General features: G+C 49.3%; 7 protein-coding genes across 7 annotated transcripts; 4 read left to right on the top strand and 3 right to left on the bottom strand.

Moving 5' to 3' along the window:
• Nucleotides 1-121: 121 nt before the first annotated feature.
• Nucleotides 122-1,679, bottom strand: COCSADRAFT_37786 (uncharacterized protein). Its single transcript, XM_007702804.1, has one exon. It carries the CDS (start codon nucleotides 1,533-1,535, stop codon nucleotides 126-128), a length of 1,410 nt encoding a protein of 469 aa, XP_007700994.1. The 5' UTR covers nucleotides 1,536-1,679; the 3' UTR covers nucleotides 122-125.
• A 1,781-nt stretch (nucleotides 1,680-3,460) lies between these two features.
• On the top strand, nucleotides 3,461-6,811 carry COCSADRAFT_92471 (uncharacterized protein; the record flags this gene model as incomplete). Its single annotated transcript, XM_007703018.1, has 5 exons — nucleotides 3,461-3,635; nucleotides 3,691-3,848; nucleotides 3,911-4,004; nucleotides 4,070-4,298; nucleotides 4,360-6,811. The coding sequence occupies 5 exons, from the start codon at nucleotides 3,461-3,463 to the stop codon at nucleotides 6,809-6,811; spliced, it is 3,108 nt and encodes a 1,035-aa protein (XP_007701208.1).
• A 1,845-nt stretch (nucleotides 6,812-8,656) lies between these two features.
• COCSADRAFT_37784 (uncharacterized protein) lies at nucleotides 8,657-8,883 on the bottom strand. Its single transcript, XM_007702803.1, has one exon. It carries the CDS (start codon nucleotides 8,859-8,861, stop codon nucleotides 8,706-8,708), a length of 156 nt encoding a protein of 51 aa, XP_007700993.1. The 5' UTR covers nucleotides 8,862-8,883; the 3' UTR covers nucleotides 8,657-8,705.
• A 940-nt stretch (nucleotides 8,884-9,823) lies between these two features.
• COCSADRAFT_191180 (uncharacterized protein) lies at nucleotides 9,824-12,119 on the top strand (the record flags this gene model as incomplete). The annotated part of the gene is made up of 3 exons (XM_007703017.1): nucleotides 9,824-10,170; nucleotides 10,264-10,420; nucleotides 10,482-12,119. The coding sequence occupies exons 1-3, from the start codon at nucleotides 10,115-10,117 to the stop codon at nucleotides 12,117-12,119; spliced, it is 1,851 nt and encodes a 616-aa protein (XP_007701207.1). The 5' UTR covers nucleotides 9,824-10,114.
• Nucleotides 12,120-13,121: 1,002 nt separating this feature from the next.
• On the top strand, nucleotides 13,122-14,113 carry COCSADRAFT_92811 (uncharacterized protein; the record flags this gene model as incomplete). The annotated part of the gene is made up of 3 exons (XM_007703016.1): nucleotides 13,122-13,554; nucleotides 13,608-13,749; nucleotides 13,828-14,113. The coding sequence occupies 3 exons, from the start codon at nucleotides 13,122-13,124 to the stop codon at nucleotides 14,111-14,113; spliced, it is 861 nt and encodes a 286-aa protein (XP_007701206.1).
• Nucleotides 14,114-16,279: 2,166 nt separating this feature from the next.
• COCSADRAFT_359026 (uncharacterized protein) lies at nucleotides 16,280-17,110 on the bottom strand (the record flags this gene model as incomplete). The annotated part of the gene is made up of 2 exons (XM_007703015.1): nucleotides 16,472-17,110; nucleotides 16,280-16,450 (listed from the first exon to the last, which is right to left on the bottom strand). Coding segments are annotated over exons 1-2 (351 nt in total), but the record flags the coding sequence as incomplete, so codon positions are not given.
• A 786-nt stretch (nucleotides 17,111-17,896) lies between these two features.
• On the top strand, nucleotides 17,897-18,085 carry COCSADRAFT_93060 (uncharacterized protein; the record flags this gene model as incomplete). Its single annotated transcript, XM_007703014.1, has 1 exon — nucleotides 17,897-18,085. A coding segment is annotated over one exon (189 nt), but the record flags the coding sequence as incomplete, so codon positions are not given.
• Nucleotides 18,086-24,363: the final 6,278 nt, after the last annotated feature.

The following is a 24,363-nucleotide window of genomic DNA, read 5'->3' as shown; positions in this document are numbered from 1 at the left end:
GGATCATCATGCATATTTTCATTTCCAACAAGCGTATCGAGGCTAATACGTGAAGAAAGAGAGAAAAAAACGAACTTAATACCTACTACTCCTNTTCCCCCCCCCCCCCCCCCCCCCCCCCCCCATCACGTAGTATCCAAAACCCGGCTCTGCAACGAACACAAGTCGACAACCATAGCTACACTCGCTACCTCCTTGGCACTCTCGTTCAGCCGCCCCTTGACAAGGGCTTCAGTAGCAGCGTCGGCTTCTGCTGCCATCCTAGCCCATGCTGCGGCCTCCTTGGAACCCCCAGCTGCAGGTAACAAGTGGCTTTCGCCCGAGAGCCGTACCAGAGCTTCCTGTGCCTCTTGGTCTGCGGTAGCGAGGTGTGCGGCAAGGTGGACCGTGCGCTGGGTGAGTGCGCGCTCGCTGGTTGCAATGTGTGCAAGAGGAGGGAGGTAAGGAAGGATTTTGGATATGGGGTTGAGTGGTTTTGAGGACGTAGATACCGTATTTGCATTTACTGGTGTTGGTAGAGAGACGGTATTGTTGTCGTTTGTCGAAGAGTCGTTTTCTGAAGTTGGTGCTGGTAAAGGGTTCTGGAGACTGAGATGCGCCTCGAGGAGATTGGCTCGCGCGGCTGTGTATTTGTCGTATGAGGCTTGGACCTTTGCTGTTGCTGAGGCACGGTCGATTGCAGAATTGGCTGCGTCGGTTGCAGCAGCTGAAGTGCCATTCCTGACTGGACGCTTGATGGGTGAGGCGTCTTCAAGGAAAATGCTTTCTTCCTCGAGCTTGGCCAGTTCCCCCTGTATCCAGTCTACAAGTTCATTTCTTGCTTGTTCGAGAGCATGGACTTGTGATTGGAGAGTTGCCGACGGGGCACTGGGTGTTGTGTCCTGTGCTTTTATTTTTGCGGCTTGAGCTCGTTCCATGCTTGCTCTTGCCTCGAGAACTTCTTGCTTCAGTCTGAAAATCGATACTTGGTCGTCATCTGTCTGGGAGAGATTATCCAGACGCTCTGCAGGGACATCGGGTTGCTTGCCAATTGCGCGTTTGACTAAATCTCGAGGATCTGAGGAGGGCGTGGAAGGCTTTGCGCTGAGGAGTTTTTCCAGAGATTCTTGAATGACCTGAAGCTCTGCATGCCGGCGACGCTGCCGCAGTAGAAAAACATAACCTTGTGTGAGATTGTCGTCGTGCTCGGGTTCCGGTTGGGTGGGGTTGTCGTCCACGTAACGAGTCCGCAGCTGTTCTAACGAAGCCTGGAGCTCATTGTGTTTTGCCTGTGCTTTGGTGCGAGCCCGGAGCGCTTGAAGGTATTCAAGACGACTATCTTTCAGACCAGGAGGATTCGTGTTGGCTGTGGACAAGTTCTGGGGGCACTCATGGTTCAGGTGCTGGAGTTGAGTTGATGCATTGACTGGCCGAAGGGTGGATGTCAAGTATTTTGATAGCGTGCGTCGAATGCGTAGTGTATCTTGGCGAGAGTTGACGTAGGCGGACAATGCTCGATCAACCTCTGAAATCGGGCACGCCGTCTGGGCTGGCATTGGAATCGAGTTTGGTCAAAGCCCCGGCGTAGGGATTGACGTACTGGTGGAAATGACAGAGGAAGGGGAGAAGGCTATTCCAGGAGTTGCATGCGGCTGAGTGGCCACGACGGCAGCTTTGACCTGTGTCACGATGCTTTTGAACTTGGGTTTGCGGTATTAGGACAACGCAACGACCGGCGGTGTTTAGGCGGGTCGGAAGACTAGGCCGTAATTGGCTGAGCGTATTCTACTAGCGCAGATCACGAAAACACGTGCTTTGGGACTTGGCGCATGTGCATAGAACGATTGCCTGAGCATTGATGGCGGGCAAAAGCATAAACGAAGAAAAAAGGCCCGAGTTTTGCTTTTTGGTGGGCGAACGCAGAGAGGGGACTGCGGTTGGGTGGGAGGAGGGAGGGTCGAGCTAGTTTTCCGGTGGTGCGGTTGCTTTGGGGTGTTCGCTCGTTATTGCCAGGAGTGTATTCACAGATGGGAGAGTTTTTGCTGTCACGCACTACAAGGACACATGTTGGGCCATATTGCACCCTATGCGGACAAGATGGGCAGCAAGAGCTGAGTGAGGGCTGACTGTTGTTTCTAGCACTACACCTAGGCAGGAAAGGCACCGGCGGATGTGTTCAGGGGATGTGATGCGCTTGACGCCGTTGCCACACAAGTGCCCGGCATCGAGTCAGCTATGCGCCATATGTACACAAAGTATGAAGCAATGTGGCTGCGGTGTGGCTGCAATGAGGCTGCTTTCACCGGGGTGCTGCTCCATCAACCTGTGACTGCGTATGTGTTACATGGAAGCGTGTTAGCGTAAGTAGATACAAGGAGACGATAGCGCGTGATGGCCATGGTCCATACGCTAGACGTGTTTGCAGATGGCAGCCCCACACGCGTAGGCTGGTCGAGATAACGCGGTACGGGGACATGTAGCATGCATAGGGCAGGATGGATGTGATGTCAGACGTCGCTACAACCACCTCAGGCACTCAGAAGCGATAGGACGGCGAGGAATGAAATTGACAGCGGAAATGCGGCTTATGGGCACGCGGAAGCAGAGAAGAGCGAGGTAGATATGAGACAACGGCCCTTTGGACTCGGGAGCTAGTGTGATCAGCAGCAGACAATGTACCTACAGCAGGGCCCGTGACAAGTTCGATGAGGCATTGTCCGGAATTGCTTTGCGTGGGCGAGGCTAGGATATGGCCGTCTGCGTCAATGAGGAAGGGGGGCGACGTGCTCTCAGACACGAGGCGGTGGATGATGCAAAAAGTGGACAACGCATCACACCGGATGCACCAATTGCAGCTGGCAGCGAGGGCAGGCGGCGGGGAAAATTCAGACGGCCGGGGGTTAGGTGTGCTGGCGACTAGTAAGTACAGTAGCAGTAGAGCAGCGATGCGAAACAGAGGCACTGGTGGGCTGCAGGGCGAGCGAGCAAGAAGGAGAGGGATAGGGCACAGCGCGTTCTGGCAGGCCGCTTGGCGCGACAGGGGGGGCAGCGAGGCATGGACACAGGCGGTGGGATGCCATGGCATAGGCCTGATGGGCGGTTTATTTCGCTAGGGCCCAAACGAGCATCAACTGCCCTGTCTCGCCTCTCTCCTTTCCCGCCCGCCACCAGTGATACAACTCTCGCGGCGGCCAAAAGCAGTCGCGGACATCTTGCGCCCGCCCGCCAGCCTGCCCGCCTACCGTTTTCTTTTTTTTGCTACATTTCCACACACTGCGAGCCACCAAAAAGTAATCCGGTACTGGCCCCAAATAGTCCAGGTCCCTGCGTCTGCGCTGTACCGCATCGCACCGCACCGCCCCAGGCCGCGTCGCGCGCCGCTCTCAGTGATTATCTCCCGGGCAGGGGCTCAAAGTAAATACTCCGGCACACCACCCACCTCACACCATCATAGAGGCCAGGTCGCCCGCCATTCCTCACCATGCCTTTCTTCAAGAATGTCTTCAATTCAAGAGACAAGCAAAAGTCAAAGACGGCTCCCGAGCCCGCTGCTCCCCCAAAGCCTCGCTGGGAAGAGTCATGGACGCGCAAAGAGGTGGCACCAGAAGAGATCCAAGAGCTCGTCCATGTCTGCACACAGGAAATGAAGTCGAGGGGTAAGTCGACACTGCGAATTGGCTCTTGCCCAGTCCCAACTGACCCGCACTCCAGCTCTGGATATGCCCTTCATGCTACTGCCCTTTCGCCCCACCTCAGATACAAGCGCCTCGCGCAACTTCATCCGCAACTTCTTCAAGGCCGCCTACGAAGAAACAGGCCAGTATTCGGGCGAGCAGCTGGTACAAGAATTGCGTCTGACCGCGCCCTTGGTACACTACCCCTCCACCTCCCCTCTCCCCCCCAAGACAGTGCTCCGTACTGACAGATACAGACGCTCTGCAGTATTATCAAATGGTGCTGGAGCAGGCTGCCCGGCGGCGTAGTCACCTGGGACGCATATGAGCTTTTTCGCATTGGCGAGTCTGGTAAGTTCTTGAATAGAGCCTCTCCTTCTTCACCCCCTCCTCGCTTGCTGATTCCATGTATTCAGACTCAAACTTTGCCCGACATTCTTTCGACACATTTATCCCTATGAGCGTCGATTCCGAGTCACGCAAGAGCATAATCTTCGACTTCTTTGACCTATTGTCTTCCGTGGCTGCCCGAGGCAAGACAAATGGTATGGGTGGTAGAAAGCTTTCTCGTCTTGCAGGATGGTGGGCATTCGAGTTTCATGAAGACAATAAGGGTTTCGACTGCGGATACCGCACATGGGAGAAGTAAGCGCACAGGCTGCACTGCACCCCTCCAAAAGAAAAGAATACACTGACTCGTCTCTAGGGCCGCGGATGCAGCAAGCCATCTCTTTTTCGCCTACCTGCGGTCGCTTTCGCCAGACACAAATGTGGTCGGAGCCATATCCACTCTACCACGGTCCCTTCAAGCCCTCCTCTCCCAAACTGAATATCCTCCCCAGGTACCCACCCTGATGCAGACGCGCACAACCAAGGTGGTCATGATCGTAGACTCGGTTTCGCCTACGCCATTTGCCCTGCTCCGCCGCGCAAAACACTTCGAGTACCGAGACGACGACCGAGCCTTGCAGAAGTTTTCAGAGTACGAAGATACAGTCAAAGCTCTGACTGATGAGTGTCGCAGAGTGCTCGAGTGCATTTCAACTGCCAACCAGTCTAATGTAGCAAGTTTGACAGATTCCACTACACCAGACCCTTCCTGGTCCCGCTTTGAGGACTTTGGATTCGCAGGCATCTTGGATAATCCTGGCACTGCCAACGGGTCCTCGCTGGGAGGCGGTCCAAGCGACTTTTCCACCTTTGGACCCGATGCACGCACAAAGAATGCCGACTTTGGTCGCCCTACGACTCCTTCGTGGGCAGATTTCCTATCCTCTGGGTTCGCAGACGAGAACAATAAATCTCCACCAACCACTCTCCTGATGCCGAACCAGAAGCTCCCGCCCCTAGGCGAGCATCGTGTACACAGCTCGCAATCCCACATGCGCAATGGCCTCAAGGAAGATGATCTTGATCCTGGTGAATTGGCTAGTATCACCAAATTCGAGCTCGATGAAACGTTTTGGTGGGTGTGGATGATCAGTCTGGCTTCTGAAGAGACCGCGGATCGCAAGGCCGCCTTCGGTCGATGCACATTGATTGAGACACGCATCCAGGGCGCAAAGTGGCTGGTCATGGAAGAGCAAGTCAAGGGCGCTTCGGATGGTCCTGAGGAAGGTGCGTACATTGTGGAGAAGAAATCAAAGTTCAGTTTCACAAAACGTGGGCGACTTGGTCGGCGAAAGTCAACTGGCAAGAAGCCATCTCTAAAGGAGCCCTACAACCGTTCTACCACCGACACTCCCATGAGCAAGACTAGCATCGGACCAGACCAGCACGCGAGAATACAAGCTGCAGCTGCAAAGTTGGCTCAAGGTGAGCGAGACGAGAAGGATGCAAGGGAACTCGCCCAACGTCGAGGACGCCATGATGACGCCACATCCGTCAAGACAAACAGCGTACTGACCCTACAGCCGCACCTGGTCAACGAGGCTGGCCCAGCTATGAAATGGGACAAGAGATTTGGCGAGGCTGCGCTCGATCGTGACGCCCTGCGCGCACAGTACCTGGGTGATACTAGTGCTGGCAAGGGGTCAAAGAACAACTTGCACTTGACTGCCAACGGGCGCACGTCACCGATGCCCTCGAATGTATCGAACCGCGAATTACCTCCTCTACCAAAGTCAGAGAAGGATCCCGACGAATCCGTCACGCCAGTGCCTTGGCCGGACTCTCCTATTCAGTCGCCACGCGCTCCGGTCAAGTCATACCAAACATCATCTGCTCCAGAGAAGACATTGTCTCCCGAAGAGACGCCTCTTCCTGACGACAAGTCTGCCCAGGCATCTATAACTCCCAGCCAGCATCCTGCTCTGAGGAAAGCAGTAGCCTCCCAGCCCAAAGATCGTGTCAGCGAGGATAAGGGGACCGTGCCTGAAAAGAAGCACTCGCCAGCCAAGCTCAAGAAGAAGGAAGGAGGCTTCCGAAAGCTGTTTGGTAGAAAGAAGACGGAGACACCAGCAGCTGGTCAGTCCGCAGATGATTCTTACTTCCCACCGGATGCCGTCCGGAGCGAGTCTCGAGTTGATGACCGCCAAGCCAGCGCACGAGTGCCATCTCCAACATACACTGATGAACAGCCCGAGCCTGTACGGGCTCCGTCACCAAAGTTTGACCCTAGCCCTGCTGATTCGTCTACCGGCATACCCGAGCCCAACTCATCTGCTGAACCTATTCCTGGCGGCCCTGCTACTCAGCAAGAAATTGACAATGCGTTTTCTCGATTTGACCAAGGCCCAATGGAAGAGATGCCTGCTTTCGCTCCTGACGACAGCGATGAAGACGCCGCTGTTGCTCCATCTGTCCCCCGACGACCAGTTCAACAGGCCAACCCAAGGACACCAACTCAACGTGCACCGCATGAAGCGGACGACGTGTCGGAGGAATCGGTGGAATTTGCCAAGCAGCAGTCACCATCGCACGACCGATGGGCGCAGATCAGGAAGAATGCGGCGGACCGTGCAGCTAGATTGAGCGAGGAGCAGGTTCGCCGTAGCCGAAGCCAGAGCCAGAGCCAGCGGACTGATGAAGGCGAGACAAGCGGCGAGGAGACGATTGAGAGCCGTGTTGCGCGCATCAAGGCACGTGTGGCTGAGCTCACTGGCAATGTCGATGGCCAGCCAGTTGTAGCTGGGCCTGGCGCGGGCAGACAGTGGTAGATTGTGCAGTGGTAAGGGCAAGGCTTCAGTCTTTATTTTGCGAGTGTGAGACTAACACGAGTGCAGATTCCTTGCAGCATTACAAGACCGCCCGTCTGATTTTCAAGCGTACAAAGAGCTCGATACCCTATTTCCTGATTTTGCGGCTGTTTCCCCCAGTTATACCTCTCTTGTTTTTTTTTTACGACAATTGGCCCAAGCTTGCTTTTTTTTTCCCCTGTCGCTCTCTCTCTCTATGTGTGTGTTATTTCCAACAGGTTTCAATAATCACTTATTAACACTGTCAAAGATGAGACATAAGATGGAGAGTAGCGTTTAGTTGTCTGTTTGTTCTTGATATTTTTTCTTCTTTTCTCCTTTTCTTCTTTACTTGTTAAGATACCTTGGGAGGAATGTACATTGGTGTCTATGTACATATGTTCTACTGCTCTCTCTCCTCTCCTTTTTCCCTTATGCGTCGTCGTGTATGTGGTGATTGTGTGTGTGGGGGAAGGGGGGAGGGGAATAAGAAGGGGATGGTTGGGGGTGTGTGAAGTGGAGAAAGAGGAATTTTAATGCAGATGCGAGATTGTGTTTGTGCGTTCGTGCGTGTGTGCGTATGCATGGGTTATATTTGTTCAATTTTTTTTGCTGTTCAAGTGAAGTGGAGAGGGGGGGGGGGTTGATGGTGCTATGAGGCGAGAGGAGGTTATGATGTGTGTTTGCGTGTTTTTCTCTTGGGTGATTTGTGATTTCAAACTCGATAATATGATATGTAGTTAATAGTTATTTGCAAAGTTACATAAGCATACTTACCACTGTCTATTATTCTCCATTGCTAATCATCTGGCCAATGCTTTTTTGCCTCTTCCGGCTTCTTTAAGTCCCTTCTTTTTTTGTTCTCTCTTCATTTCCCTCCCTCAGCGACGTGGGCTCATAGTATAATCTCGTACGATATAGTATGTCCAATTTCCAGCCGAAAAGAAGAAAAAAAACCTTAACAATCGTTCGTTGTTGTGACGGGTAGATGTAATATTGTTGGGTAATTTCAAAACAATTAAGTCAGCTATAATAGCGTAGGTGTATAGGAACACGAAACTTAACCCTGCTTGAAGGAATAATCTGGCGTCATGACATTACAATCTTCCCGCTCCGTGGTCTTTTTTTTAGTCTTCAGTTTTTTTATACGAACATTGGATGCAGGCCCTGGATGCATACGGGTATCTTGCAACGTGAGAGAGAGAGAGAGAGAGAGAGAGAGAGAGAGAGAGAAGGGGCAGAGAAAAGAGTACGAGATGCAAACTAGGGTTTCAGGTATATTGTGGCTTTGGGCGGTAGGTGAATTAGTGCTATAAGAGTGAGTGTTAAGATGTAGTAAGCGCCGATGGAGAAAGCGAGGAGTAGTCATACTGGAAGTGGTGGAAATTGTTGTTGTTGCTGTTATGAAAAGAAGAGACACAATTAGTTCTGTAGGCTGCGTGTGGCGTGGGCTTCCCAGGAATAGCTGTTTGCATGCAAGGTTGTTCATCTAGTATGCAGCTTGTGCGGTTAAGTAGGAAGTTGTGAGAGACATGAGTGGGTTTTTCGGGTCGGGCTATTTGGTGGTCTGCAATAACATGATGTGCGTGTGTGCCTGCATATGATGTGCCGCTGGAATAGTGCCGTTGGCCAGTAGGGAATGGAGAGGACGTTGGTATTGGGACACTTGTAACTAAGAATAGAAGGCAAGAAGGGTACCTGCACTTAAGATACGTGGGGTCGCTTTTGTAAAGGTGACCATGTTGGTTGCCTCGGAGCGACATCAGGATGCTGGATGCCTCAATTAGAAATATTAGACGACCAGCATCGAACTGTGCCGCTAAACAACTGCATGGACACGGCGCAGGTGCTGTTCGTACAGGTTGATCTTCTCTAGTCACGGACTACGGCCCCGCAGGTGGGGTATACTGATGGGGAAAGCAGAAGCTAGCAGAGTCAAAGCGAAGACAATGCGAAGGAAGCGGGCGGCTATGCAGGTGAGATGAGTAGTGTGAACTGGGGAACGAGAGGGGCTGCTGGGCAAAGAAGCCATGAAGGAAAAGAGAGGGTTGAAGGGTCAAGTCTGGGTGAGGCAGTTGCGGTCGAGGTGCGTCATTGGAGTGGATTTTGGGACATGCACGATGCTAAAAATATCGCGTTTCGGGGCGCGATGCGCGCTAGGAAGCGCGGTGCTGCGAGCCCTAATCCAACATCACAGCTACGTGGGCTGGGCAAGATGGGGAACAAGAGGTGGTTGTTTGGGCCTGATGTCACGATGCAGGCGCGGCGTGCACAAACGTGTTCATGGCGCAGAGAAGGACAAGTAAGTAAGTAGTGACGAGGGCAATGCGGCTCTGTGTGAGGCGCGATGCCGCACAAGGCGGATAGGTCAGTAGTATTATGAAGGGGGATGAATTAGGCCGCAGTTTCAGAAGGGGGAATTCCCCGCCTCCGACGGCGACGGGAGCTACTAGAGATGGGATGCTTCGCCATGTGTTGCAATTGAGACGTGGCTCGGCAAAGGGCGCAATGCAGCAGCGCGCTCTGGGCCGGCGTGTGGCAGGGCCTGGTGATTTCAGGACGTGTTGCACGGGTCGAGGCAGACATGGGGACATGGGCTGAGGGGAATATGGGAGCATGGGGGGGCCAGGTGTGCAGGCACGAGCACAAGCGCCGAGGGAGCTGTCATGGATCTGACAGCCAGGCAGCCAGGCAGGCAGTCTCTGCTGCAGTCCGGGTCGACGGCGAGCGACAAGTAGTAGTAGTGTAGCAGTACTGCGATACATATGTCCTTAAAATAACTCTGGAGGGCTAGAGGGCGAGGACGGAAGATTGACACAGCGGCGGCGCGGCCAATGGGGGTCTGGGTGCTGGGTGGGCCGGACAGACCAAAGCAGGCAAATAGGCCGTAAGCGGGCATATTAGCGACAGCATGGTCTGGTGAGCGCAGACGCCAGGCTTCTAAATATAGGGGCGCCCGCCTGCTCCATCGTCGCTCTCTCCAAACCACATTTCGCCCAGCCCAGAGCCTCAGCGACACCGCGCCTACATACTGCTGCAACTGCCCCATCATCCCCCTCTGCGCTGCCCCCAGCCCATATAGCCCTCGGGTCGCCGAGACGATCCGCCTCGCCCACAGCGCCGACTTTGGCCGCCTGCCCGCCCTCTGCTGCTGAAACACTGGCCGTGAGCGTGCCGCGCAAGCTACTAGTAGTACCACCTCGATTCTTTTGTGCTCCACGACCCTTTGCTAGCCCACCTTCCCGTCGCTCCATGCGCTTTGACGTCTAGCATCCTCCATTCACCATGGGCCGCAGAAAGATTGAGATCAAGGCCATCAAGGACGACCGCAACCGCTCTGTGTAAGTCGACTCGACCCCATTTCCTCATTCCCATCCGCTCCCATCGCGCCTCATCGCGCCCATTGCTATCCGAACAGAGCTGACCACCCACAGCACCTTCCTCAAGCGCAAGGGCGGCCTGTTCAAAAAGGCCCACGAGCTCTCCGTTCTCTGTTCTGTCGACGTGGCTGTCATCATCTTCGGCCACAACAAGAAGCTGTACGAGTTCTCGTCGGGCGACATCAACGAGACCATTGGTCGCTACCAATACGTAGGCATCCCCCCATTAACCCCGGATAGAGAGTCGCGCTAAAACGACATGGCACTGACAGGTTACCCAGTATGGCGGCGCACACGAACACAAGGGCCCCGAGGACTTCATGGGCAAGAAGGACGGCGACGACGATGATGATGACGACGAAGACGCCCCCCTTCCCCAAGACTCGCACACGCCCCCCGACCACCCCATGATGCCCCATCATATGCAGCATTCGCAGTTCCAGCACATCCGACACGCTGCCCCCTCCATGTCGCCTCCCATTGGAAACGGCGCCTTCCAGCAACGCGGCCCCTCACCCCAGCCTCCCCACCATCTGTCGCGACCCAACTCGAGGGTCGGACACATACGCCGCCCTAGTTCAAACCTCGCTCCACCCCAGCCCTACCCTTCGCAACCCCCAGCGCCTCCCAACAACTATGCCTACATGCCAAACCCGCCTTTCTACAACCCGCAGTCAGCTCCGCAGATGGCCCCGAAGCCCCAGCCCACTCCGCCAGCCTCACAGTACCAGTTCTCGCATCCAATGCCTGCGCATCCCCAAGTTCAGTACATGCAACAGGAGCAACAACGCCGGCAGTCTATGCCACCCACCTTCCAGCAACAGCAGCAGCAGCAGCAAGACCAACAGGCACAAGCGCAGGCACATGCACAGGCACAAGCGCAGGCTCAGGCTCAGGCTCAGGCTCAGGCGCAGGCACAGCAGCAGCAGCAACAACAACAGCAGCAGCAACAACAACAACAGCCCCCGCCGCCTCCACCCCCTCAGCCTCCGCAGCCACAGCAGGAACGCCCAGAACAACCCACCATCATCGTCCCATCTCCGCCCCAACAAAACAACTTTCAAAGCCCCCCTCTTCCCCAGCCGAAACCCCTGCATGCATCTGCCCGACACAGTATTTTCACTCCAATTGATGATAGCCAGTCTATGCTAGCAGCGCATTGGGGCAGTAGCAGCAACAACAATGCCAACGCACAACGCAACGAAGCCCCGTTTATCAAACAGGAAAATCGAGCCCAGTCTATTGACCTTGCTACCATACACCGACCGCAGCCTGATGGAGAGCCAAAACCTCAGCCGCAGCCCCCGCAAGCCCAGCCACCACCGCAGCGAACACAGTCTACATCTTCAGTGCCCATTATTCCCCCACCATCTCGCACAAACAGCCTACGCATGGGTGAGAGCAAACCAAGACTAAGGGTGCAAATTCCAAGTGAACACTCGGATGCTGGCAGCGCAACTGCCGACTCATCGCCCAAGGATTCTGGCACAACTGGCGCAACACCAGGACGAAGCACCGACGCATCGCATTCTTCAGGTGTTGTCCTTCCTCCGCCTTCGCCAAGCGCCAATTCGTTGCTCAGTGCTGGTGCAACAGGCCCACCAAACCCATTCGCTCGTCCTCCACCACCGTCAAATAGCAACTCATACGGGAGAAGCAACGACATGGAAACGCCAATCTCGGCACTCCCCAGTCGATTTGTGGAGAACGGCCTTCTTCCTTCTCCATCAAGCTTCTACCCTGAATGGGGTTTTGGCCGCGATTCCAACATGCTGCCGAGTCCCTTGACCTTTCAGACTCCAGTAGCTCCAAACGGCCCTAGCTTTGCGCGAGATGACTCTGCAGAGCGCAAGCGAAAGACATCGGATCAGGGGTCGGATGACGGCAATCAGAAGCGGGTCAAGACGTGATGTGTGCAACAAATGCGCGGAACCCTTTTCTTTCTATGTACGGCCACTTTGCCCCGGTCGTCTGTAATTGTACAAGCGTATCTTGTTCGACCAGGCTGTTTCTTTCTTTTGCTTTTGATTTTGGGCAAGCTAGCTATGCTCGATGCATGCACCCCACATATTACTGGTATCCTGTTTGTTGTTGAATTTTGGGTGCAGGGGCGTTGGATACCCACGGTAGCTGCTGTTGTTGTTATCGTCTGCTATTCACTATCTCTTTTTACAATTTGATGACTGCGGGCGGATATTTTCTAAACACTAGCAATAGCATGACGAACCATGAGTTGAGCAAGGTCAAAACTGTTTCTTCTTTGTACATACATAGTAGTAATACAAATGACATGTTGGCCGAGTTTCTAGAACCACCGAATCAGTACCATGTCGGAAAGTGGCGCGACGAAAGACCAGCTCGCGCCAGGTCAGAAAGCCAGCAAGTGCAGTGATTGGATGACTGGAGTTATTCTTGCGTGTGATGGTGAAGGTGGGCACGCAGCGTCATAGGGCCAAGCCGGTGCCCCGCCACGCTTGCCGCTGCGGCTGCGCCTCTACCCAAGGCACCCTCGCTGTGGGTGCCAGCCGCAAATGGGCTGTGAAGGAACCAAGATTGGGCTTTGGCTGTTCGAATCTGCATCGTTTCTTTGACGGTGTCCTCGTCTGCCGGTGCGTCCCCTTGCTGGCATCTTCCTCGCAACCGAACTTTCCCCCCTGTCCACCTGACGGCTGTTTGTGATCGCCGAGCACCTGAAGCTTGGTGTCACATTCATATATCAGTCCTCAGTCTTGCCAATAACTTGCTTTCACCCCTCCAAAAGCTCACGACCAATTCAATCCCAACATGGCGTATAACAAAGGCTTCAACCCAGACAGGCTGCCCATGCATGCTGAGCCCGAACAGGTGCGTCTCTGTCCAACTTGCAATACTACTCCAGGTGCAAAACTGACGTAGCTCAGGCTGCCGCTATGATGTCGCAAAACGCTACCACGGCCTTACGCCCACTGCGCACAAGCTCTGCGCGCCCTGATTACAACAAACCTCCCCCGCCTGTTCCCAACCAGCGATATGATACCCGTCCAGACGACCGCTATGGCGGAGGGGGTGGTCGCGGTGCAGGAGGAGGTGGAGGAGGAGGAGGAGGATATGACAGCAGACCCCCGCCAGGCGCATACAACGATGCGCGCTATGACAGCCGTTATGATTCAAGGCAAGACAACAGAATGGGCCTTGGATCGCCTCCACCAGCAAACTATGGCCATGGACCGCCACCACAGGGCTATCATGGAAGACCTCAACTTGCGCAGCAGTCAAGACCCCCGCCAACGCCAGCGCCGGCCGCGCCAAGAGATGGAAATGATCGCGAGGCCCTATGGAGATTGTTTGGCGCTGTGGACAAAGACAGTATGCCATGTCTGCCGTCGGTCAAATTGACAAGTAACTAACCATTGCGACAGGAAGTGGTGAGCTTACAGAAGCTGAGCTGCGAACTGCCCTCGTAAACGGTGACTGGACGCCTTTCGATCCGCATACTGTACGCATGATGATTCGAATGTTTGACACCAACAAATCTGGCACAGTCAACTTTGACGAGTTTTGGTATGCCACCCATTTCTCCACCCTCTCCACGCTCATGACAAGATTTATATACTAACAATTTCTTTTTCACTTGCACAGTGGTCTCTGGGGTTTCCTCTCTGCCTGGCGCGCTCTTTTCGACCGCTTCGACCAGGACCATAGCGGCAGCATATCATATGCTGAATTTAACGAAGCCTTGATCGCCTTTGGATACCGCCTTTCTCAGCAATTCGTCGCTCTGCTCTACCGCACATATGACCGCGACGGCCGTAATGCACTCAGTTTCGACCTGTTCGTCCAGGCATGTATTAGTCTGAAGAGAATGACGGATGTGTTCAAGAAGTATGATGAGGATCGCGATGGCTATATCACGTTGAGCTTGTAAGTGAAACTTGATTTGGGAGACGCAACCCTTTTCCGTTTATCACTTCTGTGAATACGTTTTGCTAATGAGTATATTTTTTTGTCTGCAGCGAGGAGTTTCTCACAGGTGCGCAAGCTTTGTTCCTCTTCAACTCGATTTCGGCCTCCACTGATATCGGTCTTTACTAGAAATCATCCGCCAGCGATGAGCTAGCGCCACAGGATCAAGCATGCGACTCGGCAATCGCGCACATCTGCTATATATGCTACAAAGTCGCTCATCTCTGTGAAATAAGCATTGGCTTTGAATGAGATCTGACATGACGATCTATATGTGTACCCCTGGTAATTTTGGGCTCCGCAGAGAAATGGATATACGTAGGATGGCTGTTGGTTTACCTTGGGAGAGAGAAGAGCGAGGGAAGCGACATCTTAATGGATATATAGCAAACTCATGTAGTAGTACACCGGGAAATGTTTGGGTAGGCATCCGTGGTTGTGGTGTTGACGGGGCGACCGAATCTCCCTCGTCTCCTTGATATCAGAGATCAAACCACATTGCTAAAGGTAAATCAATTTAGATACCCGTTTAGTTTTTTTCTCTTTCGCAACTTGTCATGTCCTGCGTTAAATGAGTTGTTTTTGAATACAATCCTCTCACTTGGTAGTCTTCTCATTGTATGCACATGTGCTTGATATATACTAAAATGCTGTATATGTGCAACTTTCTTCTCCCTAAATCGTGTAGCCATGGCGAGGGGTTATTGTGTACCATGGCGAGGGGTTATTGTGTACCATGGCGAGGGGTTATTGTGTACCATGGCGAGGGGTTATTGTGTACCATGGCATGAATGGGCATTGTTGTTTAGTGGCCACTCTCACAGGGGCTTTGATGTGCAGGAAATGTGGTGTTGTTGCATTAGGACGATCTTTGTGGACAGCGGGCAGAGATTGAAGGAGGAAGGGCTGTTTTTTTTATGGATTTACTCAGGGAAAACTTGTGAACAGATTGGTGGTTGATGGTAAATCGACTTTACGAACTGGTTAGTTGGCAATGGTACACAAATGTTCTTTGTGATTGAACCGACGGATATGTAGCGTGTACACGTGTAATGGTACTAACAGCGTGTCCCAACGACGGTACAACTCTACATGAAGTGTATTGTTGCAAACATGAGATAATGGTATCCAAAAGTAGATATGAATTTCACTATGATGTAACATCTGAAGAGGAAAAAAATGACACCAAAATGGCTTCGAGACTAAGCTCAAATACTATGCGCCCACGCACTATCATTTTGCGAACCACAACGCTGACTCGATATACGTACCCTACATGATTCTGAATTGTGACATATCCATAGTCACTTTGTGAGGCGTTATGACGGAGAATGGATAAAAGGAGGAGCCTGTCATGCTCTGAAAACGTCATATCCTTCATGACGACAGCGTTGCTATTCCTATGGCATAAGAAAACGGTAAATATAGAGGAAGAAGGATCCAATGAATTTTCAAAGCAAAGCTCAGTCAACGGACTAAACATGTCATAGCTTTCGGTTCTAAGGATCCTTTCGTCCGGATCCCATATCAGCTCGCGTTTGTTGAGCCCTCCGTCCCACCACGATTTGAACCAATGCATTGGCTTTACGGTTTGATATCCCATGTCCCACAGAGTTGCCGATTTCTCGACGACGATGTCCGTATGGCTCCGCCCGTATGAGAATGGGTGATGACGCCCGGGGGATTCTCATATGGTGATTGTTCGATCATTTGCCTTTAAAACATCTCTTGCGCTCAAAACCACTGTACTGTAGGAACCCGTAGTGTTTGTAGCCAGAGCATGGGTTGTTTCCGTTGTGCGCTCATCGCTGCTTCCGGCTGCAGCCATGAAAATGCCCACGAAGTGCCCTTCTTCACCCGCTGAGCAGCTGAGCAGTCCAACAAATTTTGGACATACGATGGAATTTTCCTCGAATCTCATTTGAGATATTAGCAGAAGTGGTAATTGTATTTTTAAACCAAGGCTTGTTAGATTGGCTGGGAGGACTGGGGTTTCAGCGCGTTTCAGATTGCCGCAATTGGTGAAGTCCTTGGGCGAGTTTGCCAGTATCTCACAACTATCTCTGTATTCGTCGATTGAAACCCTCAACATATTCAGTGTAGGTTCTGTGTGACGCTTGATGTCAAGCTGCGGCCCCCAAGCGAGTATCGAGTCATCGTTCACACTTCCAATGATCGCTTCTTGCAGGCGATGAAAGGCCCGGCCACCTTCCCCGTATAGCAGCGGCATGTTGATGCTGAAAATCCCCAACAGACAGTAAGTCATGTCTTCTGTACGGATCGTCTCTCTTGGTGAGGCCTATGACATTCTTCTCGCAACGCAATAGGCATCAGATATATTACCATTCTCATGCCATGTGCTACTCATTTCTGTCAAAGCGCCCTCATCTATTTCCGTCATTTCGGATATCAACTCCGAATGGCCAGACTTTCGACCTAACTGGTGCCACTGGTAGTTGTAGAAGACAACGTCTCTCGGTACCAAGAGTTCTTGTAGCATCCAGCCTCTGGTAAACCATCTACTTTGCGAAACTGTTCACCCATCTCTTCTCCCAGGACGTCTGAGAGATATGCATAGCAACGACGTACGTCCCTGTACTAAGCAATCATAAAATTGATAGCCTTGGAAAACTCTGAGCTAGATCTTTTATCAATGCAGCACGTATCGACCCATGCATAATTGAGTGTATCACGCATTGTTTGCTAGCAGGTAAACTCAATCTTCTGGTATCCCACTCGGGCACGTGTCTCCGGTGTATAGAGAGGAAGGTCAACAAATGTCACCTGGTCATTGCCCCAGGTGTGCGATGGGATTGCGTAAGGCGGAATATTGCTGCCGAAAAACTCTTCGGGCTCAAGTGTCGAGCCCTTTATGAGGCGTATTACAGAAATCTGTCGTTGTGATTGTTTAAGCTCTGAGTGTGGTACAAGGCAACAGCGGCGGGGTGTTCGTAAAGAAGGAAGGCTGGAAGGCTTGCTCGGCTAGCTCTAGCTTAGGTAATGAGTATCTCTGTACTGTGAACACTATCCGTGCCAAGGCTTAGCTTAGTAATAAGCTAAGTCAGCTGCGCTGACACTCGCCGCAGGCGAGTGCCGTCGCTCCCAACGATATTACCGTCCCAACGATATTTTTTTTACAACTCCATCACTTAAATCTATTCTTATATCCCCTATAATAGCCTAATTACAAATCTTAGTTAATAATCGCATTAAAGAGATCTTAGAGTCTATTAAAGATATTGCAAAGCCTAATTTTAAGTAGCTTACGCGTAAATACGGTGTTCTATACTAGCGATTACTCGCCCGATTAAAAGGCCGCCTAACACGCTCTAAGCGTCTCTCTAATACGTATAAGCTTACTAAGGCGTAAGACTAAGCGCTATATGATTATATCGTACGCCTTAATAAACTTAGCGTTTATATACGACTGCCTATAATTATATTGTGTACTAATTATCTTCTTTAATAAGCTTATAATAGTTTTGGTTCTTTACTAACTGCAAGCTCGCGATAGGCAAAATAATAGCTTAAACGGCAACCTGAGCTTTACGTACGGCGATAAAGATCTCTTAATCTTAATCGCGTACTTGCGTATAACTTAGACTCTATTATAGAGTGGTTTAATACCTTTATAAGCCTAATTTAGACGCATAGCATCCTACTATTAGATATCTAGAACTTTAACGAGACTGGCTTTCGCATTAGGATTAGAAAAGACTAGTAGGTTGTTACTTTTAAGCCTCGCCGCCGTGTCTATTTGCTAACGCCTAATAATTATATATTATTAACTGTAACTGAGTGCGTTAACGCTGTAGGCTACGCTATCTTACTAATAATTATTATTAAAGGCGATGCGCTCCTTGAGCGCTACTTTACTAATTTGCCTAATAACTATCTAATCGCGTATAGCGATAGTGGCTATATAAACGATTAATTAAGTTATAAGTAGGTAAAGTACTTTGTATAATAGAGCTAGAAGTATATTTAAGAGATATATCGGCTGCTCTTATTTGATGGATTTAATTTATACTATACCTAAGAGTTTCTAGAAGTCCTTAAGAATTATAAGGTTATTGCCTATCGTCTGCCTCTATATACATCTCACTTTCTCTAACTACTTAATATAGGCTGTTTCCAGCTATATAAGCACTATGTTACAAGTAACAAGAAAGACTCTCTCCTTGACAAATGACGAGATGGCGAAGGCCTAAGGACGTCCACGTCAGAAGGTAATGATCAACGCGGGGCGTCGATCACGTGACTTGGCATCCCGCCAAGGCATGGCCTCCGGGAGGCCACCGCATAAAGGGAAGCCAACGTCCTCCCAAACCTCCCGCCAAGATGGGATGTCGGGAGAACAGGACAGGAAGTAATGAGGATATAAGGATGGATGGATTTCATTATTTACTCTCGTTGTGGTCAACTCAAATTGTACTTTCTTACTAGTATCTTTACTTAACAAGATTGTCACAAGTTAGTCTATTAAATAGATTAGTCTTGTTAAACTCTTCTTAAGCACGCTAACTCTACTATATCGCCAGACAAGCCTCACGGAATACTAACGTAATACTTACCTGCCTTAGTGCGGACTAGGATAGAGAAGTATAGACCCTTACCCCGTGTAATACTTTAACCACCTACGGATCTAGTAGAAGGAGGATTAACCAGCAGCGTCCGAATAAGATTGAACTATGTTAGGAAATTCAAGCGAATATGTTCACATCCTAGGCTCGGCGCCTGAGGGAGATGTTAATATAACTGGTAGTACCTAAGGGGGAAATAACGAGCCGGCGGCAGGGAGCCCTAAGTACGAACTCGTTAATCTTAGACGCGAGAGCTAAGCCTAAGTAAGGCAGATAGCTAAGTTGCAGAATACAATTAACTAACTTATAGGTTAACTAATAACTACTCTGAACGAGAAACTACTTAAGAAGCTAAAAATGGCAACCCTAGAAAAGTATGATGGAAGTCGCACCGAGTTGCGGACATTTCTTACTAATATTAACTTATACTGCGAATTCAACGAAGTACCTAACGACTAGGAAAAGATTCTTATGGCTAGTACCTATATGAAAGGATGAGCGTTAAGCTGGATGCAGCTATATGTGGAGGACTATCTATTAAATATCGAGAATAGAGGAACGAAGGACGAGACGCGCGCCTTGTTCACTAGTTGGGCCGAATTTAAGAAAGAGATAGGACACATCTTTGGGGAAGTGGATGCTTAGAACTAGGCAGAGAAAGCGATAACTCGCCTGAAGTAGACTAGTTTAGTATTAGCGTATACAGCCGAGTTTAAGCAGCTATAGGCACGAATTGACTAGGATGACGTAGCACTTCGAACGGTGTTCGAAGCAGGTCTGAAGGAAAATGTTAAAGACGGACTTATATATTACGACAAACTAAACACGCTTTACGCGCTGATTAAGTTAGCAATACGCATTGATAATAGGCTGTAGGAAAGAAACTAACAAAAGAAATAATTTCAACCCACGATAGCTAACACAAGGAAACAGCGTAGCTAGTTCGATAAGGATGGCGACACTATTATGACCGGTAAGGTATAAGATAAGTTTAAGGACAAGAATAGAAAACCCTGAGGATAGTATAATGACGGACTCTCTATAGAAGAACGTAAGAAGCGTTATAACAGCAAGGCATGTCTCTGATGTGGTGAAGTAGGACACTTCCGCAGAGATTGCCCAAAAAACGAAGTTAGACAAGGAGTGGTTAAGATTGGGATGATTCGGATACTAACACTATACCTAACTAAGGAGCTAGATGAAACCCTCAGCGACCTAGACCTGTACGAAGAAGCAAGACAAGCTACTGACGAGGCCTTTAAGCTAGTACAAGAGGTAATAGGACTCTAAGACTTCAAGTAGGACGCACCACTACCAACGGATTGGCAGATTAAAGGGGCCGAAGTACTACGCCGCCTAAGAAACTAATAGTACTGGATTTACGGAACTAATGTATATTAAGCTAACGATTGTAATATTGATAGACGAGTTACAATCTTAGGACCCCGAGCAGATAAGATTACTTATAGGGCTGCCCAGGAACAACCTAGGTTTAAAGAACCTGATAACGAGGAGACACCTCAGACGTTTAAGGAACGGATGGAGTAACACGAGCGCCTATATTAGGTCGACTACCTAAGACAGTATAATTACTACTTGAGGAAGCGAGAAGAGACTAGAGACAACGAGGACAATTGCTGCTATACTAATTTATGGCATAACGAGTGTCGCGTACAGCATTGCCACATGCACTAGCCCGGAGAAAAGGAAGCTTACAAAGAGCTATGCTGGATTAAGTGCACGATTAATTGCCAATTCTATAAGGAACAGCGACGGAAAGCTAGAAGGGTAGACGACTACTACTATAGCACGATTTCCGCAGAGAAATGCATAGCGAAGAACTGTAGAATATATAGGGCCTAAGTATAGGAAACGCTAGTAGAGCATAGTAAACTCCTATAGACGTATTGCAGGAAAGGTTGTGCTATGCACTAATAATAGTTCGAGAATGCTCGACAGGTAGGCAACCACTACCATAGCATCCTACTAGCGAACATTTATGAGGCAAAGAATTGCCTGATTTATAAAAATAAGAAGCTAGAACTAAGGAAGAGGGCCACGCAACAGAAGATACCTTATAAGAATATCTATTAGAGCTTCTGCTACAACGATTAGTGTATGATACACTATTCCGCCAAGGTAGGCGAAGGCTACTTCCTAAAGAAGAAGGGAAGTAGGTAGTTAAAAAACTAGGATGCTACTAGGGATAGGGTCACGCTGGCAAAGGCAGTCCTAAAACGACCCTTAAATAAGTACAGGAAGTGGGAGCAAAGGAATTGCAATTGAAAGCTATAGTACTTGTAGACGGATACGAGGTGTTAGCGCTTATAGATAGTAGGGCAGCACGAACCGTCATATCGCCACGAGTAGTAGAAGGAAATAATATACCCCATCGGAATAAGAAGGTACTAATACGAGTGGTATTAGCCGACGATAGTCCTATAACATATGGGAACGGCTGGATCTGACTTAAGACCGAGGTAGTAACGTTACGCCTGGCTAGTTAAGAAAGCTAAGAAAAGATTAGCATTATAGATCTTAGAGAGACTAAGATGATAATTAGCTATAATTAGTTGTTAAAACACAACTCTGCTATTGATTGGTAAAAGAAGACATTACTCAGCTGAGAGCCTGTGCATAAGGTTGCTGGAGTAAGACACGAGATACGCCCGACGAATTAGCGCGTAACCTAGGACGGGAGATTCGGCATAATCTCACCGCATAAGATCGCGAGAATCTATGCGAAGGACCCTTAGAGTGTAGGAGTTATTTGGATACGGTAGATTGCGACCACGAAGGAAGGATCGGTACTATAGTTAGCGATTCTAATAGAATACTAAACGGACGAGTTCAGAGAACTGTTTGAGGAAAATGAGGCAACGGACCTAGTAGACTATTAGAATTGGGATTACGAGATTATCCTTGATGAAGGAGCTAAGTTGAGCCTAGGACTAATGTACCCTATAGCGCCTGAGTATGATGCTGAGCTGCGGGATTACATCTAAAAGAACTTAAAAAAGGGATTTATCTGACTGGGATTAGGCCTGATGGCCTTACCTATCTTGTTCGTAAAGAAACCTAACGGGAAGTGGCGACTATGTGTCGACTTTAGAAGGTTGAATAGCGTAACTTGGAAGAACTAATATCCCTTACTACTTATTACAGAGCTTATAGATCGACTCTAGGGAGCTAAGTGGTTTACGAAGTTCGACGTTTGGGAAGGATTTTACTAAATTAGAATTAAAGAAGGTCACGAATGGATGATAGCGTTTAAAACGAAGTACGGACTCTTTGAGTACATGGTTATGCCGTTCGGATTGACGAATGCGCCGGCAACCTTTTAATTAGTTATTAATAACGCTCTCTATGAATACCTTGGAATCTTTGTTACCGCGTATCTAGACGACGTACTAGTGTACTCCAGCGGTATACGCGAAGAATATGTTGAGTATGTTAAGAAGGTTTTACGAAAGCTTAAGGAATATAAGCTATACCTTTAACTAGGAAAATATGAATTCTATATATAGGAAACGGAATTTCTCGGATTCATTATATTAACTGAAGGAGTAAAAATGAACCTAAAGAAGATATAGACTGTATAGGAATGGCTAATACCTAAAATAGTTAAGGATATTCAATCCTTCTTAGGATTTGCGAATTACTATTGAAAGTTTATTAGAGATTACTCGAAGATTATAGCACCCCTTACGGAAGTGACGAAAAAGGAAATAGGTTTTAAATGGGAATAGAAATATTAAGAGGCTTTCGATCGAATCAAGCAGATATTCTTGGAGGCGCCAGTACTCGAGATGTACAGCCCTCAACGACCTACTAGAGTTGAGACCGATGCGTCCGACTATGCACTCGGAGCTGTATTGTTATAGTAGTGCCTAGATGGGAAATGGAGACTAGTGTTCTACTATTCACGGAAGTTCTCTGGAGTAGAACTTAACTACGACGTTCACGATAAGGAACTACTTGGAGTAGTTGATACCTTTGAATAATAGGAAGTGTACCTGTTAGGACTCCCTGAATAGATCGAGGTTTTCACTAATTACTAGAACTTAATAAGTTTTATAATAATGAAAAAACTTAACCGACGATAAGTGCGATGGGCAGAGATGCTAGCCTAGTTCGACTTTAAGATTACGCACCGCGCGGGAACGCTTAACGGAGCAGTAGACGCTTTAAGTAGAAGGTCTGATTTGCGCGAAGAGGGTTATAAAGAACTATATGACGCCTTACTTAAGATGATGCCCGATGGCAGTCTGAAGTACAACTAGCCGGAACTAGCTAAGGTAGCTAAGGTGGCCGAGTAGGTAGAAACACTACAGAAATAATGGCAGAAAAAAGCAACGTTATAGGCGTCAGAAACGGACCCCTACCCGCTAGAAGTAATAAACGATGGGAAAGAGCTTAAAGCTCTAAGAGAATGTATAAGCACGTACATACCCCTATATATGAGAACCGAACTTATTAAGACTCTGCACGAGTCCCTAGAATATGGACACGTAGGTGTGGACGAAATGGTTAGACGACTAGCTAAGGTGTTTGCGATACCACGCTTGCGAGCGAAGGTGTAGGAAATACTAGGCAACTGTTTGGCATGTTACTAGAATAAGCCTAAGAGATATAAGCCCTACGGCCTGTTACAACCCTTATAGCTACTATCTAGACTATAGATAAGCGTAACGATGGACTTTATAGTGAAGCTCCCGAAATTATTGGAACTAGGATTAGCTTGATTTTGCGACACTATCCTAGTAATTATGGACCAATTGACTAAGGTAGTAAAGTTCGTGCCTACGGAAGAGACTATTACGGTAGATGAATGCGCGTACGAAGTCACTAAAGCATTAGTGTTAGAGTATAGGATACCTAAAGAGTTCATTACTAATCGTGATAAACTATTTACGTCTAAATACTGGAGTATATTTCTGGCAAAGTTAGGTGTTAAGAAGAAGCTTTCGACAAGCTTTTACCCGGAAACAGACGGCTAGACGGAACGTACGAACTAGATATTAGAACAGTACCTACGGATGTACGCTAATAAATTGTAGGATAACTAGGTAAAGTTACTACTAATAGCGTAATTGGCCTACAACAGTATAAAATTAGCAACGACAAAGTATTCGCCGCACTACGCGAACTACAGATATAAGCCGACCGCTTACTAAGATCTAAAGGATATCGAAAGTATTGTAACGGCGCAGGCAAGACTACTCGGATCAGTATCGGCGGTAGTGTCACTCAGAGGCATATGGGAGTGCGTGGGACATCAAACGAGCCTTAATTCGAATAGACACCTATAGGCCTTGTACGAAAGGATATCAAAAATCTATCGAGCTACGGTATGGAGAAGGTGGGGTTTTATATCAGCAGATCTGCCCTCGGCTAGTGCGTGCCCATGTTCGGATCCCTTTCGGATGTTAGTTCAGTGTGTACTCGAACCGTTACACTACCCCCCCCTCTATTGACAGCTAGTCCCGTAGCTGTTGAAAAATTTTCAATGTTTGTTTGTTTGTCTGTTTGCTTGATGTCGTCATCCTTCTATGCAGGGTCTCGGCCAGGCCCCGAACAGCTCCGGGCCAAGGAGAATCCACTCAGCACGTGATATTAAATCCGTTGC

This window comes from Bipolaris sorokiniana, assembly GCF_000338995.1.
Source record: "Bipolaris sorokiniana ND90Pr unplaced genomic scaffold COCSAscaffold_9, whole genome shotgun sequence".
NCBI classification, from domain to species: Eukaryota; Fungi; Ascomycota; class Dothideomycetes; order Pleosporales; family Pleosporaceae; genus Bipolaris; species Bipolaris sorokiniana.
Note: the sequence above shows the minus strand (reverse complement) of the source record. Positions and strands in the feature narration are given on the sequence as shown.